At 28.7% G+C, this 17,767-nt stretch overlaps 2 protein-coding genes across 5 annotated transcripts; both read right to left on the bottom strand.

Moving 5' to 3' along the window:
• Positions 1 to 375: 375 nt before the first annotated feature.
• On the bottom strand, positions 376 to 6,397 carry LOC140675653 (cilia- and flagella-associated protein 100-like). The gene is made up of 7 exons (XM_072910260.1): positions 6,302 to 6,397; positions 5,862 to 6,048; positions 4,589 to 4,837; positions 3,646 to 4,012; positions 2,940 to 3,169; positions 1,779 to 2,102; positions 376 to 1,034 (listed from the first exon to the last, which is right to left on the bottom strand). The coding sequence occupies exons 1-7, from the start codon at positions 6,355 to 6,357 to the stop codon at positions 792 to 794; spliced, it is 1,656 nt and encodes a 551-aa protein (XP_072766361.1). The 5' UTR covers positions 6,358 to 6,397; the 3' UTR covers positions 376 to 791.
• A 1,072-nt stretch (positions 6,398 to 7,469) lies between these two features.
• LOC140675631 (uncharacterized) lies at positions 7,470 to 16,367 on the bottom strand. Of its 4 annotated transcripts, XM_072910224.1 has the most exons (5): positions 14,960 to 15,205; positions 12,983 to 13,077; positions 11,452 to 11,691; positions 9,836 to 10,219; positions 7,470 to 8,227 (listed from the first exon to the last, which is right to left on the bottom strand). In XM_072910224.1, exons 3-5 carry the CDS (start codon positions 11,686 to 11,688, stop codon positions 7,685 to 7,687), a joined length of 1,164 nt encoding a protein of 387 aa, XP_072766325.1. In that variant the 5' UTR covers positions 11,689 to 11,691; positions 12,983 to 13,077; positions 14,960 to 15,205; the 3' UTR covers positions 7,470 to 7,684. The 4 variants fall into 4 exon arrangements, with proteins under 4 accessions (XP_072766325.1, XP_072766322.1, XP_072766324.1 ...); XM_072910221.1 differs by lacking the exons at positions 12,983 to 13,077; positions 14,960 to 15,205 and adding an exon at positions 16,227 to 16,367; XM_072910223.1 differs by lacking the exon at positions 12,983 to 13,077.
• Positions 16,368 to 17,767: the final 1,400 nt, after the last annotated feature.

Here is a 17,767-nt window from a genome sequence, read left to right as displayed (position 1 = left end):
ATTTTAATTGTAAACATACTATCTTTTTTATTTAAATTTATAGTATTTCAAAATTTTAAAAAACTTTTTTTAAGCTCTTTTTTATTCAAAATTAATTATAGTAAAAAATTACGCTTTATATCAGGATATTTCTATCAAAATTTTATATACATAATTATAAGATGGTGTCATTGGTTTGATTTTAGTCGTTTGAAAGTCACCTGGATCACTTTCAATTTCTTAAATGGAACAGGAGAGGGGGAAAAAAGGGGATTTTTCATTGCTTTTTCTTACAGCTTACTTCGATGAGAGCTTTCCGAAACACTATAATAAAGTATTTTTTGGAGTTATTAAGTATTTGGAGTTTTCGAATTATGAAGTTCGAATGTTACAGTATTTTGGCATATAAAAAGTAAGTATCTTATAAAACATTCAGTTTTTGATAATTTTACCTTAATACTTTTATATCCAGAATGATCAGTTGGTGTGAAGAAAACACAGTCGTTTTAAAGAAGAAATACGTAACTGCTCATTGTAAATTCATATCTGGTATCTTTTAAAATGTAACATTTGTATCGCTTTTATTATATTTTAATATAAAATAATGTTTGTAAAAAATATGAATTTTAAGTATTTAACTTGATTTTGTGTATTAAAAAGTCTGTCTCTTGTGTTTTATTATGCTAATTTGGTTACGTTTTCAATGATAATATTTTTATTTTTTTTTTCTTTTCCTGGATGTGCTTTTATTCTTGATTCAAAAGTATATTATTTGACCTCGTTGCATTTACTTCGATGTTGCTACATTTGCTTTAAAATGTTAAATCGAAATCATCTGGCAATTTGGAACGATATGTGACAAAGTCGTTGTGCTTGCAGTAGTCGGTGAAAAAGGTGAGATATTGGATTTCTTCGTCCGTCGGTTTCGGCAGAAGCAACAACGGCTTCGTCTTTACCGCGATAGGCATCGAACGTCGACTTAATGGTCGCTTCTTTTTTGTAGGTGGTTCCATGATGCGGTTCAGCGCATCCAATAATCGATGCATTAGTTGAAACTAAGTAGATATACAAATTATAATCAAAATCATTATATTAGTTATGTACAGGATGTTCTTAAAGTTATCTATATTTCAGTGAAATTAGAGATATTTTAAAAAATTGTTATACATTGCCATAATAATATTGTCTATTATGTTATACAAATTCTTGTATTTAAGTATAATAAGTTCTTGTATAAAAGTTCAATTGTTTTACATGATTTTTTAATTAATATTTTTCTCTCTTTTTTTCTTTTCAAATTCATATCATTGATCGATTGGGGTAGGCTAAAAAATATTTCTATCGGCAGTCTCGTTTATATATCTTTGATATTGGGAAATTTATTTTTATTATTTAATTCTTTGTTTATATGTCAAATTTGAACTGAAAGAAGGCTATGTGTAATAATTTCTTTGCCTAAAGAGATACTTTTCAATAAGAAATAAACGGTAGTCTCGTTTATATATCAAAGATATATTAAATTAAATAATAAAAATTAAATAATAAAAATAAATTTCCCAAGAAAAGTCAGACTCAAAATCTTGAGGGGGGGGAGTTCCTATAGTCCCCCCCCCCCACTGACTACAACATTGTCATTGATGCAATTTAGTAACACAAGGTAAACATTAAGAATACTCTGTATATAGAATAATTAAATAAAATATTTTGTGCAATTAATGCAATCATTATTATTTAAGATATTTGCAAAGTTTTGTATTTTTATCGGGGGTAAAATATATAATTTTAAATTTGAATTCTACCTTTTTCGCTGCATCTTCCGCCTCCTTTATAGTTTTTGTTTCTTGTCTGAATCCTTCCTTTTCGCAAGCTTGGACAATTTCACGAGGTAAATTGTCCAACTGACGATTATAATCTTCGTGTATTCTTTCGATCCATTTCATCATTGAGAAGCTATCGAGATTTGCATCGTTTGGGCCCACACAACTCTCATAAGTGTCTTCCACGAAAACACGAAGATAAAGCACTTCTTCAGAGCAGACAAGATTTCGAAAAACATTTCGGAGAAGATAATTGGCATGTTCTTCAAGGTTTGCAGCTCTAGCCTCCGCTTTGCTAATGGAATTCTATTAAATACTTCGACTCGTAAAACTAATCGTCAATGATGAAAAGTTAATTGTTGCAACAAATTGAAAAGAATTAATAGATTTTAAAGACTTTTTAACATTATTTTTGAAAACGATACAGTATTTAAGGAAATTATATAAAGTTTAACATATATTTTTAAATGAGAATAATTTATACGAATTGAATTTGGATTGACCAGTGAACTCAATCCTATACTGGAATGGCTAGTCCTTTGAAAATCTAAAGAGCGAGAGAAAAAAACGGCCATCTCTCTTTTTGTTTAGCAAATTCTGATTGGCCAATGATTTTCTATGATCTTTTCTACTTTCTAAATCATTATGTTTATAGTTGATACAATTCTTTATTGCACAATATTGTTAGATTGTTAATCTCCTTCTATTTTATTTTATAATTTTGTTAATATTATAGTTATTAGCTGATTGTATATTACCATAGACCTAAAGTATATGGACTGCGCAATGCAATTCAAAAGTGAGTCTCAGTGTGGAAAAAGAACAGCACAAATTTGCGGCTAATATCTGTCTTCTTTTAGTCAACATCAAAACATATAATAGATAGAGAGGTAATTTGCGGCCACTTGCTATCTCGCTCTTTTTGTGGAGTCAGTTTCATCTACGGCTAAAATAGGGATAGTGTAGTCCATACTTTAGGTCTACGGTTATTACTACACATTTGAATAAGCTAATGTTTTTTAATTCGCATAGTACAAGATTAGAAGAAGAGGGAGATGGCAGTTTTTTCTTTCTCACTCTCTACATTTTCAAACAAACTAGCCATTTCAGTATAGGATAGAGTTCACTGGGATTGACATATACTTCTAGATCGTCGATGGTTGAAGTGATCTCATCGATTTCCTGCTTGATCTGTATTTCCGTTGCAGTGATAGTCATAGCCATGTCCGCCATTGGTGCAGCGAGCGATTCCAGATGAATAAGTGCGTTCAAATTTTGCGTTTCCATTGCTCGAAAAATGCGGATTAAATCGAAAGGATCTTCGAAATAAAGCTCAGTGGGGCCAGCATCACTAACATCCTGCTCGAATAATTCTAACATGGGAAAAAAATAAGTTTACATTTTTTCGAATAAATTATTATTGAAAATATGTATAAAGGCTTACTTCTTGCAACCATACTATAATAAATGATGTTAAAAGTAAAAATAATTCTATAAATAATTTTTTTATGTATAATAATTCTCAAAAAAATTATTAAATTGTTTTTTTTGTAATTATCAGAATATTAATGTTTATAAATACGTCAATTTTAGATATATATATAATCAAATAATTAAAAACACAGAACTTTTTCAGCACATTTTTCTAATCTATACCATCGAAATAATGCCATGCAAAAATGACGACATGCAAATTAATTAAATTTGATAATGCGAGAAAAAGATTTATACGATTTTTTGCTACAGTATCTTAACACAATGGCTATGGGACAAAAAAGTCTTAAAATCTTTAATTTTATTTCCTACATTTAGGATAAAAAGAAAATCTAAATGTACTATTTGGAGTCACCTATTAGGTCTTCCAAAGAGGCGTCTTCATCCGGTGTTTTATATTTGCTAAACAAATTTGTAGCATCAATGGAGACAATAGTTTTTTCTGAATCCAATCGGGAAAGCCAGTCATGCTTTATTTTCCAAGGAATAGGTGATACTCGGTAAAGGAAAATTTGACACATTTTTGCTGTTCTCCAATTTTCTTCCCAAAAATAAACATCTAGTCTGCGTTGACCGAATTGCTTGGAAAGTTCGTTTCTTTCAGTACTGATTACTTCCGTTAGCTTCACCTCTTGTTCCGCTTTTTCTAGCATATTCATACTTTTTTCATGGTCTTTTGACAAGAATTCTTCGAAGCCGCTTATGTATCGTTCACTATAATACTTTCATGAAATGATAAAATGAATAAATTTATATCAAAATATTATTTGATTAATTTATATTGTATCACTAAAATGCTTCTCGCGCGTATATAAAGTATTATTATCTAAATTTATAATTGTAGTTGACTACGATTGATATGCGAAAATGTATAAGAAAAATTGTTGTATGGAATATCATTATTATATATATATTATAATATATATTATAATGTCATTAATTACTTTTTTTTGACAACACTTGTGCTAATAAAATCAATAGTATTTAAAATTTTATATAAACCGTATTAATACATACTTTATTTAAATTTTATTTATTTAAATGTAAATAATTTATTTAAATCGTTAAAAAAATTCGATATTTGATTATAGTGATATAAAAGTGATGTCCCTTTTGATTAGTTATATTTATTAATTAAATTCGCTTTAATTAATGGTTTGATGAAAAAAAAACTTTTCCATTTGAGATGATTGACGTTATTAATATTTAAATAAAATGTATTTTGTGTAAATGTCATTATTGAATAAATATCATTTATAGGAATATTAATAAAAAATTTTTTATTATATCTTTCATACCTGGATCTTTCGCAGTCGGCGTGATTCTTGCTCGAACTGTTGATCGATATGGATGTAATCATCCTTTTCTTGACCAATGAGATGTTTCATTTTCAGTATCTCTCGTATATTTTCAATGTATCGTTTCAATGAGAACTTTTCTCCTACGGGTCTACCAGATAATTCTATAAAGTACTGCGGATCCACATCCGTCATGGTGATTACTTTATCCGGATCCTTGTATTTTTTTCTATTTATTTCAACACCTTCCTATCCAAAATTTTTGCAAAATTTTACAATGTACTTTTTGTGTAGGTTTATGATATTTATATTTCAAATAAGTATATAAATAACAATAAAAGAAGAAATATGAAATTAAATATGTAGTTAAACCTCATTATACATATATAAGTTTTTAAAATTAAATTCTTTAAATATTATATTACTGATTAATTGGATATTTGAGAAAATATAATTTTGTATTAATTAAAATCTAAGTGTAAATACCTAACATAATGCATTTGCTTGATCATTTACATTGACATAACATAAAATCCCTAGTAAAGAATAATAATGCAAATATAATATATATATAATATATAATATATAATGTATATATAATATATAATGTAATATATTATAATAAAAATAATGAAAATAAGTAATTTTATTGTTGCTTTTTATTTAGCTAGAAAATCTGTTTTGAAAATTCAAAGGTTTTGAAATCTTATATATACATATGCATATATAAAGAATCAGAAAAAGATTAATATGATTTTCATCCCTGATAGAAATATTTTACTGAAAATATAATAAAATTTTGTTAAAAATATCTCTCAATTGACCCTGTTTTATTATTATTTCATCAATATTTTAATATTATTTTAATATTTTCAATTTAATTCAATAAATTTCATAATATTTAATATTTTAAAACTCTTTTATTATTTTGCAGCAGTATATTTTAACTTTCCTTATATTTCACAATGTCAGTATTTACATTAAATTTCTTCATACAGAAAATTAATAATTTAGTTTGAAGTACATATTCAGTGATTTTTCAATAACTTTTCTTTCACTTTTCATCAATTTCATAATACTTTCAGCAAAATATTTCTACCAGAAATAATAAATTAATTAAATTTTTGATATTATTTATGACAAACCTTAATTTTTAAGAGCACTTATGACAAAAACATACAATAAAAACTTTTTTAAATTAACTGTTTCTACAATAAAGATTATATATGGGAGAAATTTGTTCCACACCATAGAGTTCGAAGCTGTAACTTACATGCAATTTTTGCAGAATATTTGAAGATTGCAAAGTTATGTATTTTTGTTGATCCTTGTAGAATCTTACACGTTTGCGTACTGTCTTTTTCTTCTGCGCTTTCCACCACTGAAGATAAGCCAAGGTTTGGGAACAGGATGGAAATATAAAAGGCGACTGTTCTTCTTTTACGGTTTCTTCGTGACGGCTGGTCCAATAATGTCACATTTTAAAATATTACCATAATTTCTCGTATAATATAATAACAAATAAAATGTTCTTTCTCTGCTTGAAAGTACGAATATAAGTCTGTTTTATTTTAAGCAATTTTATATATTTAAAGTATAAGAAAATGGAATTAAAAAAAAAATATTTAATTTCTAGACTCAGGCTAAAAATATATTTATAGTAATAAGTGTTTTTCAAGGCTAATCCCAATCCGAAGCGTTACACATGATTACCTATACATCGTTGATGTACGAATATTTTGATCGACTCCGTATATTTTGGAATTCATCTTTAGCGTCTTCTTTTTGGTCGATCAGAATTGGAAGCCATTTATGCAAACTTGCGGTAACTAAGTGAGATACGCCGAAAGATCTGATTTGTTTGACATGCGCTTTGTGTTTCGTACATATACTTGGCATTGCGATGCGAAGTTTCATTTTAAATTGATAATAAAATTTAAGACAAAAAAATTAATTATTTTATGGTGAAAATTTTATTAACACTTTAATATAAATGTTGTCGCAAATTATAATTTCGTTATAAAAAGAAAATTAAAATTGTTTTTATAATATAATTTAAAAGAAAAATATCTTTATTAGATATGAAGATAAAATAACTAATTTTTATTCACAAATTCAAGAAACAATAAATAAATCAAAGAATAATAAATTAGTAAATTTTATTATCATGATTCTCTTTACCTGGATTGTTATGAACCTTTAATAAAATATAAAACACATTTGTGTTTACACATTAATTAAAATATTCTTGTCTTTTTATATTAAATCAATTTTAACAAGTTTAAATGTTTTTATTTTTGCTAGCTTAAAACATTTTTTAAATAATAATACACTCGACATATTATGAATGCTTAGTAATTAACATTTAGAGCAATAATTTTCGCCGTAAATAAACATGGATAACATAAAAAAATTAATAACAATAAGCAGATGTTATATATATTGATATTAAATATATATATATATATATATATATGGGCGTATTTATGTTAAAAATTCCAGAGAACGTGCGTGTATACATACATACGTATGCACGCGGATATTGTTTATTCTATTATAGTTATTATTTATTCACTTATAGATTGATATTTTTAAATATTTAATCTGAATATTTATCAATTATGAAAATATAATAAAATAAAAATATAATAATCACATTTATGCATAGTATATATTTAATTCTGTACATTTAACATACATACTATTAAATTACAATATTATAATTCTATATAATAATCTATCGTCAGAAAGTATATAATTACAAATCAAGCATTTTTACAAATTTTATATATAACGATTAAAAATAATTTGCAAGAATAATTTATATTATAATTCATAAATATTTAATAAGTAATACGAGAGAGAGAGAGAGGGGGGGGGAGGGAGAGAGAAAAGATTATATTTATAGAATTATAAATAAAATGAAGAGCTTCTAATGTCGACAGAGTAAACGTAAATAATTTTTGCGATGAGTAAAAAAAAAAGAGTGAAAGAAATTCAGTTAAATAAATTTTCATATTTTAATATTTTTAATATTGAATTAAAATATACACAATTTTATGTATAGAAGAGTCCGTTATTCTTTCTTATCTGTATCTACCCATAACTGATAGTGTAACCCATAGACAGCATCAATGTCTCTTTGATTGCCGGATGCAATTGATTTTCGATGTATCTAGTCAATACTTGACTAGCACCTTGCAAAAATACATCTTCCATTTCCCTCGTAATATATTCTTTCGACTGCCAATTCCTATTAGGATCTTCCGAATTGATAGAAAATGGGTTATCGAAGTGATCATCTGCCACGAATTCCCTTACTTCCCGGGATATATTTTGCGACGAATCTTTGTTTTCAATGCTGTCAGTTAAATTAAAAATTTTCGTGAAGTTCACAAACTTTTCCGTTTGTTCGTGCTTATTCACGGTCTCTGTCGAACGTCTCTGGCGTAGTGGTGATTTAGTAATCCACGAATTCTTTTTCCATATGCCGAAATTTGTCTCAAGAGCATGCGAATAAATACGCGGATATCGACTGTCATTGGATATAACGACGTCCGTTTCTTCTGTGATTTCCGCTAGTTTTCTCGGTTCCGCCGCATCGTACTTTTCATTCACAGGCGATAGTGTTGGTGTTACCTGTAACAAATGGAAAAAGATATACACGTATACAGGGTGTCCCATAACTCGCGAACCACCCGTCAGGTGCAGGTAGAGTAGGTTAAATTGAGTAAAAAAGTTATCTACCATTTTGCAATTTTCGCAATAGTTAATGAGATATTAATTATAAGAGATCAGCCAATCGGCGTCCCGCAAGAGCGCGCGGCACGAAGAAACCTTCTACTATTACTTGATACTAGGCGTGCCGACGAAGCGGTGGCAGGAACGACTCTTGAGGAATGACTCTGCAGGATGTGCGTGAAGTTAGCATCGCCATTTTGTAAAAAAAAATTGTGCCTGATTGTGCTAGGTTTGTGCTACAATGTGTCGTAAGAATTAATCAAATATTTCAAAAAACAAAGCGTACGATCACAAAAATAATTTTTTTTGTCAACACCGCCATTTTGTAAAAAAAAAAATTGTGCTGGGTTGAGCTTGGTTAGGACTATATTGTGCCGTAAAAATTAAAACCGTATCTCCTTTCGTTTTCAAAAAAAAAAAATTAAAATGTCAATTTTGTTCATGCAAAATTTTAAAGTCTTGTAACTCTTGAATCGTAACAGATAATCCAATTTTTCCACTTGTGCTGACTTGTGCTCATCAAGACGAGTAGAAACAATGCAAATAAAGTCTCATTGTCCCCCAGAATTAGTTAAAGATCATTCGAAAAGGGTGGGGATAAAAAAAATTTAATTTTTTTGAAAATTTTTCACTTGTGCTGGATTGAGCACAACAACTTTTCTTAATGGCAAAATAACGTCCAACAAATAGAACTCGCAGTACAGCCGAGATTCAAATGTCAATTTTGTTTATGCAAAATTCCAAAGTCTTGTAACTCTCGAATCGTAACAGATAATCCAATTTTTCCACTTGTGCTAACTTGTGCTCATCGAGACAAGTAGAAACAATGCAAATAAAGTCTCACCGTCCTCCAGAATGAGCTAAAGATCATTCAAAAAGAGTGGGGGTAAAAAAAATTTAATTTTTTCGAAAATTTTTCACTCGTGCCGGATTGTGCCAGCCGAGTACAACTTTTCTTAATGGCAAAATAACGTCCAACAAATAGAACTCGCAGTACAGCTGAGATTAAAATGTCAAATTTTAAGATATAAAATCGTATTCTTATAACATGCTGTTGTTGATAAATAAGTTTTAAAATATTTATTGAAATTAAATTGAAAAGGAAATATTAAAATAATAGAACAAACTAAGTCGATCCAAGAATCAAATAGATGTATGAGTCGGCTTAGTTTGTTCTATTATTTTAATATTTCCTGGAATTAATTTCATTTTTTACTTAACTATAATAATTTGTATAGATATGTAGTTTTGACTCGTAATGACTCTACTACAGGCAAGAGTTATAGAATACAGGCGAATCCGATTTAATTTATCTTCTCTTGCTATTAATGTGAATAATACTCTTAATAAAATAATAAAATAAACTAAACAGAATAAAAATAACGCCCTGTATAATCTTATCATAACTAAAATTAAAAAATTAACTTATTTTTTAACATACGGATTTCTTATCAGCGCTTATCAATGTTATTATAACTATTCAAATCATATAACTTATATGCTTACCTTGTCACTGCCTGAATGATAGGGTGGCCATTTATCTTGTCGCTTAATTTGTTTGTTGAGACGCGTAGGATGACAGCCGTACGCATAGATTGAGGCAAATCTAGGTTCCAAGAAACTGGATTCTGTACGTATGCGCATCTGGCCGCGTCCACGGGCAATCGGACTTGTATGAAAGTCTATTCCTGCTCGTCTCAACCGTAATGTCATTCTGCAAGATTCAGCAGGAATCGGGGCATGATAATCTCGTGGCATTAGAGATACTAACGCGGACACTGATAGATCATTAAATACAACACGTGTTTTCAGAGAACTGCTATCGGGTTCATACACACATTGTTCAACTCGCGCCCAATGACTTCCCGGTTTTTTTGTATTCTCGAGGAGCTGCAAAAAATGATCAAAATTACATGCATAATTCGCTTATTACTGGCTCAATTTTATTTATTTTTTTTTATAACACAAATTTCTTTCGGCAATCTCTTACGCGCGCAAATGTCTGAGTAGTTGACATGGGATAAATAATACGAGATAAAAAAAAGATTTTTGACGATTCTACTATAGAAACAAATTATTTTATTGTCATAGTAAATATAATCCTACTATTACATATTTGATATAAAAAATAATTAAACTTTAATACCATAATCAATTCTTTAAGAATTATTCAATATTACATGATTTGTTTAAAAAATTGGTGTAAAATAAAAAATATCTTGTTCAATTTTGTTATGTAATAAAAACAAATTTATTTAAAAATAAATTTGTTGTTAAAGCAAACATCATATATTTATTACTATTATATTATGTATAATACTATACAATATATATAAGTAATAAGAAAAAAACTTTATTTTATTAAAATTCAAGATTATCATTTTTTTTTTTCAAAATCCCATAAATTTTATCTGCAACATTTATTTGTACTTGTTAAGTTTTAAAGAAAACACTTTATGTTACAATACATACAAATACTTTATATATATATATATATATATATATATATATATATATATAATCAAATTTGGGTAAAGGAAAAATTGTTTTAGAATTGTGTCAGAAATACGTCATTTTACGGACGGAAGGTTGTTCCTGGGACACCCTATATAAAGTGTTTATATGTTTTGTAACATAAAGTGTTTTCTTTGAATATATATATATATATAAACATTCATAGTTCACAATACTACTAGGTAATAACTATTTAAGGAGATGCTGGATTACCGACCGAGTTCTAACCTAACAAAATAATATATTTGCTTAATATAAAAGTTGCAATTTATATAAATAAAATAAAATAGGTTCTTCGGGGTCAGAATTGCATGAAAGAATATTTGTGAACTTTTAGAAATGAGCTTAGAAGCCTAGATAAAACAAATTTCGTTACAGAAAATGTTTTACGGCAACGTTTTCTGTAACGAAATTTGTTTTATCTAGACTTCTAAGCTCATTTCTAAAAGTTCACAAATATTCTTTCATGCAATTCTGACCCCGAAGAACTTATTTTATTTTATGTATATAAATTGCAACTTTTATATTAAGCAAATATATTGTTTTGTTAGGTTAGAACTCGGTCGCTAATTCAGCATTTCCCTAAAGCAAATATTATAAATTATTACCTTTATAGTCATACGGGAAACGGACATTTCCAATGGAACAGAACGTAATTCTCTTTGATACAATGTTCCAGCCTTCTCTTCGTCCAATTTATTTTTTCTGGTAGAATCTCTCTGAAGTGCATCCAAAGCGCGTTCCAATCGTCCACTACATGCATCCCAATTGCTAATATCAGCATATACGAAACCAGTTGATAAGAGTATAAATAACCAATAAATTGTTAACGATCTGAACTGCATCACCTACAATAAAATATAAGCATTATAATTTTTTCTATTATATACATATATATATATATATATATATATATATATATATATGTGTGTATATACAGGGTGTAGCGTATTAAACATATATGAAGCATACCGTGAGATACCAGGAAAACAATCCAAATCGAAAAGCGAAAACGCCGACTCGCCGCCCGATCTTCTTCATTTTCCGCTCTAGTCAGACGCTAATTAGTTAACTTTAACATTTTATAAAAACGAACAGAAAGCTTAGATCAAAAAATGGTACAGGATTTTTCGATTTAGATTGTTCTCCTGTATTTCATAGTATACTTCATATATGTTTAATATGATATCTCATTAGTGTGCGTGGAGATGCACAATTTTAGTGCTAATTTATTAAAAAAAAAATATTTTCTAATGCAAAAAATACCTTGCGTACATCTTATGAAAAAATTACCTCCCGATGGATTTTGTTCAAACTTTAGGATTTTATAATTTATGTAACACTGATCAAAAGTCTCAATAGGTACAACTCTCTAGGAGTATATAGTTTAGCTTATAAAGAGCGCTGAAAGTAAGATAATTTTAAGACTTTTTTCACGAAAATTATAGTATTTCTTTAAAAGTTTCAATAAATCTGAAACATCCTAAGATTTACCGTGGAGGTATCTGTAATTCGAATTTGTCCCAGATCTTCCCAACTATTCTCCAAATAATCGCCTAACTATTAATGATTATATTTTTATTAGTTGCATTTATTATGTAGCTCTATTTTATGTGCAAAAGATAAGATTGGAAGATATGAAGACAAGATTTTAGAATTAAATTCCCTAAATAACAATACGTTACTTAACACTTGAAAACACGCAAATTCGCGAATGATCTTTTTTTTAATTAATTTCTCCTTAATTTTTGCAAAGACCGCAAAACAATAAAGGAATTTCCTAACTTGATTTAATCCGCTCTACTTACACATTACCGGACACTCTGTATAACAATTTTATAATACAATTACATTATATATGTATATAAACAAAAGTTACGTAACTATAAAGTGTAATATCTGTTCTATTACTAAAAGCAACACATATGTTTCTCCTATGTTATTTAATATATTTTGTGTTTACTGAGATAATTACTAGTTAAATTAAAATAAAAGATCTCTAATATTACGCAATGATAAAAATAAAGAAAAGAATGCGCATTATGCATTTTAATTCAGACGATGTTTAATTAACAAAATGAAATAAAACTTGATATTTTATGCGATATAGCAACGACTATGATTTACGCGACCGCCTACCTTTCCCACTATCAAAGTATCTTCCAAGACATATCCTGTAGAAACTCGGTGAACTCAAGTCGCCGAAACAGAGCATGAAAGCGTCTCCATTCTGCCTATCGTAAACGACAATTGGATTGTGTGAAACTAGGAAGTATGATCATTTTGGGTAGCTCATTAAGAATAATTGCAGTATGCCGAAGTGATATCAATCTATAGGTATGATCAAATTATTCCTATCATATAGACAATTTTTCAAAAAAAAAAAGATAAAAAATAAGCTTTTCAAAAAAAGTTAATTAATACAAATTTTTTTAGTCTATGTAACCAAGAGCATATTATATAACATTATATATTTCAATTTTAGTAAAATTCATGTACAATTAAGTTACACAAATTAAAAATCTCTGCGTTAGAAAGTTCGATATACAACTTAAAAATATAAAATTGTTAAATTAAAAATATTCAATGCTTCCTGATTTCTAGTTGGCTAATGAGTTAATATCAGTGCAATAACACGCACACACAAAAGCATTGTACAACTTGTACTCATTTTACAACTTGTACAGAAGAATCACAAGTTACTGGAGATTTGATGATATTGCTATGGCGAAATTGCATTGTTTGCAATTGTATGCTAATGCAGATACAAAATTTCATTCCGCTGCACTCTCGCGCTTCATCAATCATCGCGTTTAACAGATGTGATATTTATCTAGTGATTAATTTGACATTCACTCAGTGAATTTTTTTTATTTGTTAGTTTTTTATTCTATTATTAATCAAATACATTATGAGAAATTTACATATACATAAATATTTATATCTTTATATACATACATGTAAATTTATACAAAAGATATGAATGCAGACTCATATGGATTAAACAATATATGTAAATGTATATAAACAAATAATTTTCTTAGGAACTAAAAGTTGATAGAGAAGTTTATCGATAAAAAATATCTTTGAAATACCCTTTTCCTGTTTCAATCAATGCTAAGTACTTTAAAATGTCATAATCTTTATTAGGAAACTGATGATCGCTGTCTTAAAAAAACAAGAGAATAATTAAAGATGGTTCTGCCGTATAATTTGTTAGTTTTATTTTATTAGGAATTGAATGCTTATTCTATATGTCTGTGAGATAATTATATTTTATTAATATATCATGTATCTTCTACAAAATAATTTCCGTCTTACTATAAGCAATTTTTTAAATTTGATAAGGTTTTTTATTAAATTGCGTTTTTTTGTAAAACCAACATTTTTGAAAAATATTTAGTCTTTTTATAAAACACTAAATCTGTGTAGACTGATATCTTATAAAAAGACTTTTTATAAAAAGGCTGAATTATTTATATAAAAACTCAGACATGCATATTTATGATAAATATTTATAAAAATTTATATTATCTAATTTTTTAAAATATTTTATACATATTTTATATACATTAAGAGAAAAAAATCATAAAACTTGTATTCGAGTGGCGCTGACATATTATTAAAATAAAAATTAATTATTTTATAAATATTTACAGTAAGTAAAAATATAAACATTTGTAGTAATATTTTGTAAATATTTCTGAAATATATTCGTTAAAATAAATCTTAACAATCTGTTTAGTCTAAGATTATTTATGAAATATTTTGATATTTATAAAATATTCAAATAATTATTATAAATTATTATAAATATCGTATATATTTTATTAATATTATTTATTGTGACGCATTGCTGGAAAACCGAGAAAAGTACAAGAAAAGTTTTGTTAGATACAGAAAGTATCCTAAATGTTACATATATATATATATTACGCAATGTGCATTATTTAAGTGATAAAAGTGTTCGCGTTGTTTAAATTTATTTCTTTCTTTTTTGCATATTTTTTATTACTCTGATGATTATAGCATAACGCGTATATACTTTCGTGATATACATATACATTTAAATCTGTATTTTATATTATAAGTTTAGTTAAAAGAAAACATACTTACTTCGTGAAATATTCAAAGTGACTTCGTTCCTTAATGGCAGCAGATAAATCGGCTTGTGGTGACTTATGCGAAATCGCTCGCACCTCTTCGCGTCGAGACATCGAATAACAATATGCGATAAAAGAAAGTGCTGCTACTCGTGTGCCGCTCAGATACGCAGCGATTCGCACTGGTCATTCTTTCCTACTTACAAGCATTGCGTGCTACCATGCGGTAAGTGAGAGGTAAAAAGTGAGCGACCTTTACCTGCATATAGCTATAACTACTGTACTTTATTCTATAATTAAATATAATGCTTATAGATATTATAGTTGTATATTAATTATTTACTTCAATATATCAACAGTCATTTTGTAATAAAAATGTCACTTCAAAGATCAAATATCAGCCTATTTTACAATAAAAAAATATATTTAAAAAATTAGATACATATACATTTCATCTTATGTCCGGACTCGCAATGATGGATCAACGGAAAAGCATAACAAGTATTCCCCGAAATTAGACGCTTTAAAACGTATAAGTCAAACTGTTAGGCTCGAAAAATAGGTCAACGACCGAAAGAGTCGTTCTTATTTTGTTTTGAACGTTCTCGATTCTTCTTTGGTAAGAATTAAATCTGTTATCTGAAGATAAAGGAAATAAAGAAAAGAAAAAGAGCAAGATTTTATGAGGCAATGAGTATAGGAATACGAGGATAATTAATTAAATAAATTATATATATCATCTTAATTCACATTATAAAGTGCTCTACTATATCTACTTTTTATATTAGCTTTTATATGTGATATACTGATAATTCTTAGGACTAAAATTTAAATATGAGATAAATAAAAAATTTGCGCCATTACTTTTAATGACAAAATTTTTCACTTTTCACGTTTTCACTCTAGGGAAAAAATGATATGATTGACAGACAGGACGCGGTATCGTTTACCGCATGGCAAAAGTTGTACAATTATAGAGCTTATACTGGTAGAGAGACTCTGGCACATTGAAATAGGATCGACAGAAAGAGCAGAAAACATTGAATGATAAGCAATTAAAGATCTATACTGCAATCGTTCTCCTATATAGTTTGTCTTTTTTTCTCATGAGGACAATTCAGAGTGGAGGACTACAGAAAAAAAAATGATAAAATATAAACTTTTTGTCGACCTTTTTTCAGTAGACCTTCCTATGTGCTGCAGGTGTATGTCCATTGAACACAAATGCTTATTGGCCAATTTAAAATAAAGTTTTTCGCTTGGTCAATAGTGCTGGTTACCTTAGACACCGGTCGATATGAGTGGTTGTGTCCAATTGTACTGTATCCAAATAAGTTTCTCCCCCTATGTTCAGCATATAGACAAAAGCTGTCTGCTAGTATAAGCTTTATGTTTACAATAGTCATAAATCGTAAGAAAGTAACCAATCACAGATAAATTTAGAGAAAAATAATCAAATCAGATTGATTAATTTCTTATAACTGCTTATGATTTAAGGCTGATCTACAATAGTCTATAATACGTGAGAGTAAACTTGGAGTAAGTAGTAAGAGCGGCGTAAGGAACTGGAGTGAGCGTATGAGCGAATAAAATATTTTTATTTCCTTACTCCTACTCCTATTCTTACTCTTACTTATTGTAGATCGGGCCTTACGACTTTATTGTAAGCCAGACTTGCACGATTCAGGGCTCCAGCGTGCTACTGCGTATGCGCGACTAAAAGTCTCTAAAATCCTGTAATATTTATTTTTTAATTTCTTTAAACAAATTGGTGTTGATTGTTTGTTGATTTTTTTCCTTTTCCTCTTGTCAGAGAGAATGATGTCCCTCTTCATATACCTGCAAAGTGCGTCTTTCTGCAATTATACGAGCTTCTGCCCATAGGACACGGAGACGCTTGCCGCGCGGTAAAAGGAGAGGCGGAACCATTTTATATTTTTTGCTCTCATGAAAAAGATATAAAATTATTAAATAAAAGCCCTTAAGGTCCATATCAGACTACGCATTGAGGACGGGATCCGATAGCGCACAATGCTAATTGGCCAATGAACATTAGAACCTTTTGATTGGCTAACCGTGCTGGTTACCCTAGGCATCGGTCAATATGTATGGTTGTGTGCTATCGGGATGTATGCTAACGATACCCTCCCTAGGGCGCGTTCGGGGGGATACTATTAGCGCTAACAGTGTCGTTCTGTCTTTGTTACTCATTAAAAGTTGAACAAAGATAGAACGACGCTGTTAGCGCTAATAACGTCTCCCTGAACGCGCCCCTAGTCTGATACAAGCTTTAGGGTCTCTACCCACAGGACGCGGAACGCTTGTCGCGCGGCAAGACTATGAATACCGGCCTTAGACACCATTAACTTGCACACTGTTCATTTGGACACAGAAAGTTGCGCATCATTCACTAGCGCACCGTTTATACTTATTGTTTGACACCGTTTACTTGCGCACCGTTCATTTGGACACCGTTAACTTGCACGCTGTTCATTTGGACACCGAAAACGGAAAGCATAAGTAGAAAAATAGGAACATTCAATATAGAAAATATAAATATTTTTTTATAACTTTGTCTTATATAACACATATTTTTTAATTATTAAAAGTTTATATTTATTAATAAAATATTTTATTTGGTTAATTTATTTGACTAATAAAATATGTAAACTTTTTTTAAAACAAACACATTATATATACAGAGAGTCCTATTTTAATTTATTATCTCCTCGGAAAACTTTTTGATTATAGAAAAAAATGCTTCAGACAGAAGTGGTTTGGTTCAAAAGAAGACATAAAAGATGATGTTATTGATTTGATC

The sequence above is a fragment of the Anoplolepis gracilipes genome, unplaced genomic scaffold, assembly GCF_047496725.1.
Source record: "Anoplolepis gracilipes unplaced genomic scaffold, ASM4749672v1 Contig20, whole genome shotgun sequence".
In the NCBI taxonomy this organism is placed as follows: Eukaryota; Metazoa; Arthropoda; class Insecta; order Hymenoptera; family Formicidae; genus Anoplolepis; species Anoplolepis gracilipes.
The sequence above is the reverse complement of the archived record's forward strand: the minus strand, read 5'-3'. Positions and strand labels throughout refer to the sequence as shown.

Bases quoted from the DNA above. Each gene is read 5' to 3' on its own strand.
- LOC140675653 (XM_072910260.1), bottom strand. From the start codon at position 6,357: ATGAATTCCAAAATATACGGAGTCGATCAAAATATTCGTACATCAACG. The intron at 6,049-6,301 runs GTAATCATGTGT...TTATTGGACCAG, and splicing joins CGTACATCAACGATGTATAG to CCGTCACGAAGAAACCGTAA. The intron at 2,103-2,939 runs GTATATGTCAAT...AGTATTTAATAG, and splicing joins CAACCATCGACGATCTAGAA to AATTCCATTAGCAAAGCGGA.
- LOC140675631 (XM_072910221.1), bottom strand. From the start codon at position 16,352: ATGACTATTGTAAACATAAAGCTTATACTAGCAGACAGCTTTTGTCTA. The intron at 10,220-11,451 runs GTAATAATTTAT...CATTTTTTGCAG, and splicing joins TTTCCCGTATGACTATAAAG to CTCCTCGAGAATACAAAAAA. The intron at 8,228-9,835 runs GTAAGCATATAA...CATTTGTTACAG, and splicing joins ATCATTCAGGCAGTGACAAG to GTAACACCAACACTATCGCC.